Here is a 12,271-nt window from a genome sequence, read left to right as displayed (position 1 = left end):
TGGCGAGTATTCGGCCAAAAATTCGCTAAATATCGCGAATTTCAATATTGCCTATACCGCTCATCACTATTCAAGATCTCTGCTTTCTGTCAATACATATGAACCTTATTTATTTCCAGTGGACACAAATCTCTGTCGCTGTCTCTCTGGGAGCCATGCACCAGTGTATCCATTACATGACATGGACAGACTGAGCAGTGAAGGTTCCCACTGACTGACAACAAGCAGAAATCTGGAAAACCATTAAGATTTGATATACAAAGTATATTAGAAAGCTGTATGAACTTTTATCACACAATAAATGATTTATTTTTGAGGCCCCTTTAAGGTGGCACTGTATCAAGGCATAAATAAGAGTATGAATTTCATACGTACCATTGTCAAAGTATCTGACTGTAGAATTTCTGGACACGCTTGGATCAAAATTGGCCATCAAGGGAGCAATATATTGTGTTGCCGTGAGCATCCGATGAACCACTTCCCCGGTATATATAAAACCTGAAGAAAACGGATATTATAATCAGATTTCTTGCAACAATAAAATGCTAAGACAAGCTTTATCCGCGCACTGGAAGATCCCTTTATCACTATGTGCCACAGATCTGCCAATTAAGTCAAGTTTAGATGTGTTTGGTAGTATGGAGGTGCAGATGACGAAGAGGGAGGGAATTGCATCTGTCTGTAGGACAATAACTTGACTAAAATAATAGATGGAGGAGGTGCAGTAGACATCGCTTATCTGGACCTTAGTAAGGCTTTTGATACTGTCCCACATAGAAGGCTTATCAATAAAGTGCAGTCTTTGGGCTTGGACTCCCATATTGTTGAATGGATTAGGCAGTGGCTGAGGGACAGACAACAGAGGGTTGTAGTCAATGGAGTATATTCAGACCAAGGTCTTGTTACCAGTGGGGTACCTCAGGGATCTGTTCTGGGACCCATATTGTTTAATATCTTTATCAGCAAAATTGCAGAAGGCCTCGATGGTAAGGTGTGTCTTTTTGCTGATGACACAAAGATTTGTAACAGGGTTGATGTTCCAGGAGGGATACACCAAATGGAAAAGGATTTAGGAAAACTAGAGGAATAGTCAAAAATCTGGCAACTAAAATTTTATGTTGATAAGTGCAAGATAATACACCTGGGGCGTAAAAACCCAAGAGCAGAATATAAAATCAGTGATACAGTCCTAACCTCAGTATCTGAGGACAGGGATTTAGGGGTCATTATTTCAGAAGACTTAAAGGTAGGCAGACAATGTCATAGAGCAGCAGGAAATGCTAGCAGAATGCTTGGGTGTATAAGGAGAGGCATTACCAGTAGAAAGAGGGAGGCGCTCATGCCGCTCTACAGAGCACTAGTGAGACCTCATTTGGAGTATTGTGCTCAGTACTGGAGACCATATCTCCAGAAGGATATCGATACTTTGGGGAGAGTTCAGAGAAGAGCTACTAAACTGGTACATGGATTGCAGGATAAAACTTACCAGGAAAGATTAAAGGACCTTAACATGTATAGCTTGGAAGAAAGACGAGACAGAGGGGATATGATAGAAACTTTAAAATACATAAAGGGAATCAACAAGGAAGAAGAGGAGAGAATATTTAAAAGAAGAAAAACTGCTACAAGAGGACATAGTTTTAAATTAGAGGGGTAAAGGTTTAAAAGTAATATCAGGAAGTATTACTTTAGGGTCCATTCACACGTCAGTATTTTTACCTTTCCAGATAAACGTTCCTGTTTTTTGCGGATCCGAAAATCTGGATGACATGAGGATGCTTTTAGCATGTCTTCCGCATTTTTGACGGATCCATTGACTAGAATGGCATGACGGAACGCAAAATCGGACAAATAGTAGGACAGGGTATATTTTTTTCCTGGATCCGAATAAACGGAACCCACGGAACGGAACGGAATCACGGAATCGGAGAGCACCATGAGTGCTGTCCGATTATTTGCGGATTCCATTGAAAATGAATGGATCCGCATAACGTTCCCTTTTTAATCGGAACGGATGCGGAACACCAAAACGGACGTGTGAATGGACCCTTACTGAGAGAGTAGTGGATGCATGGAATAGCCTTCCTGCAGAAGTGGTAGCTGCAAATACAGTGAAGAGTTTAAGCATGCATGGGATAGGCATAAGGCCATCCTTCATATAAGATAGGGCCAGGGGCTATCCATAGTATTCAGTATATTGGGCAGACTAGATGGGCAAAATGGTTCTTATCTGCCAACACATTCTATGTTTCTATACCACACGTATTGCTGGGTCATACTCATTTATGTAGTGTTCGCTGAGTGGTGTTTTATATAGTGTTTTTAATATCTGTACTTAGCTATTTTCAGCGTTTATGTGTTACAAGATGGAGGTCTTTTAGGTTCTAAGGAGGAGATTTATCATTACCCTTGCACCTGGAAATGTTCTTGTGACTTTAAAAAAACTTGTGGCATCTCCAAGTTGTTACGCCACCCATGCCACTTTTCTGAAAGGGGTGAGGTAAAGGAGGGAAGGGTGGAGTGGTCAACAAATTTATCTGCATTTGCGCTAGTTTTTTGGCATCAAAAATCTATAGCAGCTCAGAGTTGTTTAGGCGCGAGGACTGCCGGAGGATGTGCCAAATATATGACGAGGTCTGAGCTTTGTCATAAATTAGTGCAGTGCAGGGGATAAAGAAGAAAAGCAGAAAGCGCCTGTCTTGATAAATCTCCGCCTAAGTGTCTTGTAAGCATTTTCCATTTGACTGCCTTTGATACAGCCATAACATTAAAACCCCATCAAGGCTTGGACTCCACAAGAACCTTAGAGTTTTCCTGTGATTGGCAACAACCAAGACGGTGGCAGCAATTCCTTTAACTAGCTAGGTGGACCTTCAATTGGATGCATGACAGTGACCCATGGGCACCCATGACCTTGCCTGCCGTTCACCAGTTACCATTTTTTTCGCTTTATAAGACGCACCTGATGATAAGACGCACCTAGATTTTTGAGGAGGAAAATAAAAAATATATTTTGAACCAAGAGGTATGCTTTTGGTGGGTTTTAAACTAATGGTGGTCTGTGGAGGACACAGTGTTATGGGGATCTGTGGATGACGTACTGTTATGGGGATGCGTGGATGACGTACTGTTATGGGGGATGTGTGGATGACACACATATAGCATCTTATGTAATGGGGGTCACTATTCACACAGGGACAATATACTGTGACATATATAATACTGTGACCAGCATAAGATGACAGTTTATTGTCCCTGTGTGAATAGTGACCCCCATTACTACACTGGGCCCCGCTTACAGTAGTCTTTAGATGTAAAATATTTTTATGTAATGCTCCAGCAATGGCTCTGCTTTCTTCTGTGACAGTACTCACTATCAAAGCAGCGGTCCGTCCGGCAGCATAACGTAACTCACTCATTCACGCTCCTCCCATTTCATTAATGAAGCAGGAGCAGGAGCGTGACCCCCCTCCCCATTTTGGAAATTCTCTGACCCAATTGTCTACCTGTCACAACTTGGATCTTGTCAAAATCAGCAAATTCTTACATGTGGCGATTTTCTTGCTTTCATTACTGCCTAATAGTATTTACAGTGGCTTACCCCTTGACAGTGTCCATTGTCCATAGAAAATCTGTGTTCTGTTTTAATGTTACGGCCATCTATCTATCTAGTCATATCTATCTATCTAAAAATGAAAAGTTCAAGGCAGCAAAAAACGTAACCGTAAGTCAGGAGTGCCAGCAATTAGACGCGACCCACCGTCAATAGATACAAAAGGAAAAGATTGCAGCACTTCCAATTGGTGAAAAAATGTGAAGTCCTTTATTCACCCATGCAACGTTTCAGTCCTCTTACTGGGACCGTTCTAAAGCAATACATACAGTACAGACCAAAAGTTTGGACACACCTTCTCATTCAAAGAGTTTTCTTTATTTTCATGACTATGAAAATTGTAGATTCACACTGAAGGCATCAAAACTATGAATTAACACATGTGGAATTATATACATTACAAAAAAGTGTGAAACAACTGAAAATATGTCATATTCTAGGTTCTTCAAAGTAGCCACCTTTTGCTTTGATTACTGCTTTGCACACTCTTGGCATTCTCTTGATGAGCTTCAAGAGGTAGTCACCTGAAATGGTTTTCACTTCACAGGTGTGCCCTGTCAGGTTTAATAAGTGGGATTTCTTGCCTTATAAATGGGGTTGGGACCATCAGTTGCGCTGTGGAGAAGTCAGGTGGATACACAGCTGATAGTCCTACTGAATAGACTGTTAGAATTTGTATTATGGCAAGAAAAAAGCAGCTAAGTAAAGAAAAACGAGTGGCTATCATTACTTTAAGAAATTAAGGTCAGTCAGTCCGAAAAATTGGGAAAACTTTGAAAGTGTCCCCAAGTGCAGTCACAAAAACCATCAAGCGCTACAAAGAAACTGGCTCACATGCGGACCGCGCCAGGAAAGGAAGACCAAGAGTCACCTCTGCTGCGGAGGATAAGTTCATCCGAGTCACCAGCCTCAGAAATCGCAGGTTAACAGCAGCTCAGATTAGAGACCAGGTCAATGCCACACAGAGTTCTAGCAGCAGACACATCTCTAGAACAACTGTTAAGAGGAGACTGTGTGAATCAGGCCTTCATGGTAGAATATCTGCTAGGAAACCACTGCTAAGGACAGGCAACAAGCAGAAGAGACTTGTTTGGGCTAAAGAACACAAGGAATGGACATTAGACCAGTGGAAATCTGTGCTTTGGTCTGATGAGTCCAAATTCGAGATCTCTGGTTCCAACCACCGTGTCTTTGTGTGACGCAGAAAAGGTGAACGGATGGACTCTACATGCCTGGTTCCCACCGTGAAGCATGGAGGAGGAGGTGTGATGGTGTGGGGGTGCTTTGCTGGTGACACTGTTGGGGATTTATTCAAAATTGAAGGCATACTGAACCAGCATCGCTACCACAGCATCTTACAGCGGCATGCTATTCCATCCGGTTTGCGTTTTAGTTGGACCATCATTTTTTTTTCAACAGGACAATGACCCCAAACACACCTCCAGGCTGTGTAAGGGCTATTTGACCACGAAGGAGAGTGATGGGGTGCTGCGCCAGATGTCCTGGCCTCCACAGTCACCGGACCTGAACCCAATCGAGATGGTTTGGGGTGAGCTGGACCGCTAAGCATCTCTGGGAACTCCTTCAAGACTGTTGGAAGACCATTTCAGGTGACTACCTCTTGAAGCTCATCAAGAGAATGCCAAGAGTGTGCAAAGCAGTAATCAAAGCAAAAGGTGGCTACTTTGAAGAATCTAGAATATGACATATTTTCAGTTGTTTCACACTTTTTTGTTATGTATATAATTCCTCATGTGTTAATTCACAGTTTTGATGCCTTCAGTGTGAATCTACAATTTTCATAGTCATGAAAATAAAGAAAACTCTTTGAATGAGAAGGTGTGTCCAAACTTTTGGTCTGTACTGTACATGTGGATATTTATAGGTTGTCAATATACTTATGTAATTAATAATCACTTAGTGATAATATACAGAATTCTCACATGATATACATAAAATAACAAGCCAAACATTATAATACATAGTGTACATGATAAAGTGCACGTGCTATAGTGTCAATACATAATTATAAAAATTAATATATATAAAAAAATAAACATTCCTCATAATTAGCAATTAGTGTACATAGTTATCAGATATAAGGGGTAGTAAACCATAGATGAACATAGTCCGCTCACCTGAGAAACACAATCGGCCGACATAATTACATAGTGTACCAAGTACTCTACAGCGCATGTCTGCGCGTCATCATCACGTGATCGGACTTGACAACGTAAGACAAGTATGCGGCTCCCATGCGCATGTCCGCGCGTCATAGTCATGTGATACCTCACATGACCCGTCAATGCATAACCTAGTATCCTAGCAACCCAAAATAGAACCGTAAAATGTCACCTTATGGGAAAAGCAGAGGACATGGGAAGTGCTGCAGTGAAGCGCACCTAACCCACCCCCGTATCGAAAGGCCCACGTGTCGGACAATTGGCCATTATCCGACACATACGGGCCAATCGATCCTATCTGCTATCCATATACAGTGGCCGGTTGCAGAGTATAATATCTTAATTATGGATACTTAGTATACACACTAAAGAGTACCGAAGGCATCGCAAAGTGAATTACCACAAGGCGGTGTCTCCTCGGTCTCTTAGCCAATACATAGAGAATATAGGGATCCAACATACGTGTCATAACTAATAGTCTAAAAAAAAATTAAGAAAAAAAACAAAAACTTAATTGATCAAGAAACAAATGAAAAATACAAGAAAATTATATAACACTTTGCGATGCCCTATGTGATTATTAATTACATAAGTATATTGACACTATAAATATCCACAATGACCATGTATGTATTGCTTGAGAACGGTAAGAGGACTGAAACGTTGCATGGGTGAATAAAGGACATCACATTTTTTCACCAATTGGAAATGCTGCAATCTTTTCCTTTTGTATCTATCTATCTATCTATCTATCTTTTATCTATCTACATATCTCAAAGTCCTTCCTTTTCACAACTATTATCACTTTGATAACCTTCCTAAAGTACGATATTACACATTTTTATGTAGAATGCCTTAGGCGTACTCTACAATATCCCTCCCAGTGTGTAATGAGGTATATTCACCATTAATACCAAATATCTCTGGTAGTTAAGCATCATGAAGGTGGTTAATATTGATATTTATTTTTTATTGTGGTATACAACAGCAATAGGTTAATAACTGGTATCCCTGGAGGTCTATCATGGTTTAGTGGTTAACTTTATTATATAGTAAAACCATTATATAGTTTATTATTAGATGGATTACGATGGTAAATGGTTTAACAAAGGTGATCTAGAAAACTCAAAAAAAATAAGACCTACCCCAAAAATAAGCCTTAGCTTGTTTTTTCAGCATTTTTGCAGTAGGCTTGAACTATAAGCTCTACCCCAAAAATAAACCCTTGTTACATTTAATTAAAAATAGTGTTCAGGCAGCTATACATGTAAAAAATAGAATACAGCAGGACAGAAGACCTTTAGAAAGAAAGCAGAGACCCCCAAAAAGGATTGCACCCCACAACGATAAGGGTTAGCTAATGCTGGGTTCCGATTGTCACACTCACATCACTCCACACCCGAGCCCGCTAGGGCTGTAACACACAGAGTGGGTACCGGTAGTCCTGGTTATGCTGTCACACACATACTAGGTGGCACTAGTCCCACTGAGATCACTCCACTCTCATGCCTGAGTGTTGTGGCTGCTTCCGGTCACCAGGGGGAGCTGCTGCAGTGGAACGCAGCTGGAACAGCAAGTGATGTGATGGTGGTGCGCCTTTGACGGTAGTGAGGTGTGTGAGGGCCCATCCAAGGAGGTCTGGTGAGTGAGTGTTTATAAATTCGAGTTAATGTAGACTGTTGTACAGTACATAAAAAAAGGATCTCAAGAACTTCATGATAGAATTCAGGGTTTGAAGAGCTATGCTGATGTTCCAGAATGTAATGATATGATTATATTTGAATAAATGTGTGATTGTTCATGGAAAAAAAAAAAGACATCGCCTAAAAATAAGCCCTAGCCCTTTTTTCAGAGCAAAAAATATTATAGGACCCTGTCTTATTTTTGGAGAAAGACGGTAGGTAGGAAACTACCTATGATTTAATAGTATTTAATGTGGATGGGTCCCAAATTATTTTAGGTGGTGGAATTATGATTTTCAGATACAAAACTCTTGCTTTCTTTTATAGAACCATCCAGATAAATTATAAAATTCTGTCTGCTTGAAGAGAGGGAGCTCAGTGCATAGGGATTTATACAGTCAAATTGAACCCAACAGTCAATGAGTATATAGTGTTTTCTCCTTAACTGCTCAGAGGAGGGATTGCGGAGACTGGGAACTCCTCCCCCTAGGAATTTCATATTAAATATTACAGTCTGCAATTTACTACTTGTGATAATGAGGAGTCCTCCTGATCCTTTCAGGGTATTCAGGGTCTGCTCTCCTTAATGTAAATGCCCATACGGCATAAGTAGTTTAGAGTAGGACCTGTCTGACTGAGACCACCTTTGTGTTTTGATCAAAATATATTGGATAAAATCTAAAATTTTTGAATGCTGCTCTGTGATGAAGAGGAGAGAATAAAAAATTGAGTAAACTTAAAAGAAGGGTAGTACTAGTATTTGACTGCCAGAAATAGTTGAGCCAATGCTCCCATAGTGGAGAACAGAGGGTGGCCAGATATGCACGGCTGTTCTCCCTGCACTTCGGGGGCCCTGTTCTGGAGATAGAAGTGAGTCCCAATGGTGGAACTCGAATCTATCGGACATTGATGGCATGTTCTAGCAATATGCCATCAATTTCTCAGATAGGAACACCTCTTTAAATATACAGTAGGTTGGGTGACTAATAACATTTCCATACTAGTATTTCTTATCCTACCTGAAAATAGGAAAAGCAGCTCTAGGTTATAAACTTTCACCCTAATGAAACGCTGTGCAGAAGAGAAATATTCAGGAGCATAAGTTAGTTTTATTATGTGGGTGGAGATGTGATTTCATTCCACATTAGTTAATTTTAAGACAATGCTCAGGATGAACGTTATGAATGTAATAATGAATACATTTCTTCCAGAGCTACATTCAGCATAAACGAATAGACATTTAATACTGAGGTTAGATTTATGAGCAGCTACAGAGCAGAGGAACACCCGTACTATTTTTTGTAAATTAGGACAAAGACCATGATTCATTTCTGCCGCCCTCTACTTTATCTTAAGCCCTTGGTAAAGATGTCACATGAAGTGGATTTACAATAGAAAGAAACACAGTCTACAGTTTGTACACTTGTAATAGATGAAAGCTTATTAAACACCAATTTGTGAGGTCCTAAAAATCTCAATTTCTATAGCACAAATTAACGTGATTGTTTCCATGCTACTGTAATCTTATTGACTGAGAAGGTAAAAACCTGGTCCTGTTGTATTTAAAGGGGTATTTCAATTGTATGAAGTCATACCCTATCCACAGGACAGGGGATAATCATTAGATTGGCAGGGGTCCAATTGATGGGACATGAGAACGGGTGCCCTAAATCCCCCAAAACGAATGGAGCTGCAAGGAAAGCATGCACACTGTCACTCCATTCATCTCTATGGAACTGCCAGAAATAGTAGAGCACTGTACTCAGCTATCTGCGGCGGTCCTTAGAGAATGCTCGACCCGCCAATAAATTGTTTTTGGAGTACAGGGCTGTCATTCTCGTGATCAGTTGAGGTCCCAGTGGTTGGGCCCCCAACAATCTAATAGTTATCCCCTACCCTGTAGATAGGAGTTAACTTTTTATAAACTGAATACCCCTTTAAGGTAAAACTTTGCAATTCCTTGAGGATCTGAGCAAATATAGTACAGCACAGTCAGGAGACCTGCTCCATAGTATTACAGTGGCAGTGTCAGCCCTGGACCAAACCAGAGCTACTCTTCTGTAGTGCTTCTACTCTTTGGCTAAGAGGGGGTCTGCATTACATCCAAATGCTTTAATAGGAAGGTAGTGATTTTCCAAGTACTCTTTCAATTAAATGGGATATCCCATGAATCATTTTCATATAAAAAGTCCTGAAAGGTTGTTAATAACTGTTTTAAAGAAATACAGTCATGGCTGTAAATGTTGGCACCCTGAAATTTTTCATGAAAATGAAGTTTCCCACAGAAAAGTATTGCAGTAACACATGTTTTGCTATACACATGTTTATTTCCTTTGTGTGTTTTGGAACAAAACCCGAAAAAGGGAGGGAAAAAAGCTAATTGGACATAATGTCACACCCAACTCAAAAAATGGTCTGGACAAAATTATTGGCACCCTTAACTTAATATTTGGTTGCACACCCTTTGAAAAAATAACTGAAATCAGTCGCTTCCTATAACCATCAATAAGCTTCTGCCACCTCTCACCTGGAATTTTGAACCACTCTTCCTTAGCAAACTGCTCCAGGTCTCTCTTATTGGAAGGGCACCTTTTCCCAACAGCAATGTTAATATCTCTCCACAGGTGTTCAATGGGATTTAGATCTGGACTCATTGCTGGCCACTTCAGAACTCTCCAGCGCTTTGTTGCCATCCATTTCTGGGTGCTTTTTGAAGTATGTTTGGGGTAATTCTCCTGCTGGAAGACCCAAGATCTCGGACGCAAACCCAGCTTTCTGACACTGGGCTCTACAGTGCGACCCAAAATCTGTTGGTAATCCTCAGATTTCATGATGCCTTGCACACATTCAAGGCACCCAGTGCCAGAGGTAGCAAAACAAGCCTAAAAAACATCAATGAACCTCCACCATATTTCACTGTTGGTACTGTGTTCTTTTCTTTGTAGGCCTCTTTCCGCTTTCGGTAAACAGTAGAATGATGTGCTTTACAAAAAAGCTCTATCTTGGTCTCATCTGTCCACAAGAAGTGTTCCCAGAAGGATTTTGGCTTACTCAAGTTCATTTTTTCAAAATGTGGTCTTGCTTTTTTTATGTCTCTGTGTCAGCAGTGGGGTCCTCTTGGGTCTCCTGCCATGGTGTTTCATTTAAATGTCGACGGATAGTTTGCGCTGACACTGATGCTCCCTGAGCCTGCATGACAGCTTGAATATCTTTGGAACTTGTTTGGGGCTGCTTATCCACCATCCGGACTATCCTGCGTTGACACCTTTCATCAATTTTTCTCTTCCGTCCATGCCCAGGAAGATTAGCTACAGTGCCATGGGTTGCAAACTTCTTGATAATGTTGCGCACTGTGGACAAAGGCAAATCTAGATCTCTGGAGATGGACTTGTAACCTTGAGATTGTTGATATTTTTCCACAATTTTGGTTCTCAAGTCCTCAGACAGTTCTCTTCTCCTCTTTCTGTTGTCCATGCTTAGTATGGCGCACACAGACACACAATGCAAAGACTAAGTGAACATCTCTCCTTTTTATCTGCTTTTGTGTGTGATTTTTATATTGCCCACACCTGTTACTTGCCCCAGGTGAGTTTAAAGGAGCATTAGATGCTTGAAACAATCTAATTTATCCACAATTTTGAAAGGGTGCCAATAATTTTGTCCAGACCATTTTTGGAGTTTGGTGTGACATTATGTCCAATTTGCTCTTTTCCTCCCTTTTTTGGTTTTGTTCCAATACACACAAAGGAAATAAACATGTGTATAGCAAAACATGTGTTACTGCAATACTTTTCTGTGAGAAATGCTTCATTTTCTTGAAAAATTTCAGGGATGCCAACATTTACGGCCATGACTGTATGTAGTTTCGAGCCCCACAAAAATATGTTTCATCTATTTTTACTTTCATGTGTCCTCTTTTGTGCTGCTGCAAGTCCATGCTGCTTTGGCAGGCTCTGGAAAGAATCAGTCTACTTATTCCTCTGGCATCTGCCAATATAGTCCCTTATTACTCTCCCTACAGGACAGAATTAGTCTCTTCTCCCCTCTGCCATCTGTGCATATAGTCCCTTCTTACTTCCCTTGCAGAACAGAATCAGTTTCCTCCCTCCTCTGACATCTGCCAATATAATCCCTTCTTTTTTCCCCTGCAGGACACAATCAGTCTCCTCCACCTTCTGGCATCTACCTATAAAGCCTTTCTTACTCCTCCTGCAGGACAGAATCAGTCTCCTCCTGTCACGGCGCGGTGTGGGTAGATAACTCCACACCGACCACAAGAGGTAAGGGAAAAGGTACTAGACCGGAAAACTAGGGAAAGGGGAAAAGGTCACCATCTAGTGAATCCCTAAACCAAGCCCTGACTACTTTAAGTATGAACAGACCTTGATGGTAGGAATGTTCATACGTTGGAATCTAGGGCCCTCTCTGACCCTAAAGGGCCCTGGAGATAGTGTCTGGACAAGAGATGACCTATTCCTTCCCAGCTGAAGGAACAGGAGATTCCATAAAGCCTAATATCAAAAGGTAGGGGAATACAACGAACAAGAAATAGGTAAAAGACACTTAACTCCAAGGTCCATAGGCAAGCAGGAACTCAGAGGAGAACTAGACACCAGCTCTTCACAACCAGAAAGGAGCTATCAACCGCATAGCATGATGGATGAGGCCAGACTAAATAGAGGAGATGGAATGACCACTTAAGCTACACCTGAGACCAGAGGTGTAGGCATACACATCAACAATACAGAAACAACTGGAACCAGAGAGGCTGTCAGATCACATCACGTGCAGCC

The 12,271-nt window shown here is 41.0% G+C and overlaps 1 protein-coding gene across 2 annotated transcripts in view; it reads right to left on the bottom strand.

Annotated features, from left to right (window-relative positions):
• Positions 1-12,271, bottom strand: part of PLXDC2 (plexin domain containing 2) — a 319,079-nt gene that overhangs the window by 165,589 nt on the left and 141,219 nt on the right. For both annotated transcript variants that reach the window (XM_044293433.1, XM_044293434.1), the window contains exon 3: positions 376-498. In XM_044293433.1, coding sequence (XP_044149368.1) covers positions 376-498 — 123 coding nt within the window. The remainder of the gene's footprint in view (positions 1-375; positions 499-12,271) is intronic.

The sequence above is a fragment of the Bufo gargarizans genome, chromosome 5 (assembly GCF_014858855.1).
Source record: "Bufo gargarizans isolate SCDJY-AF-19 chromosome 5, ASM1485885v1, whole genome shotgun sequence".
NCBI lineage: Eukaryota > Metazoa > Chordata > Amphibia > Anura > Bufonidae > Bufo > Bufo gargarizans.
This window is presented reverse-complemented; position numbering and strand designations above follow the sequence as displayed.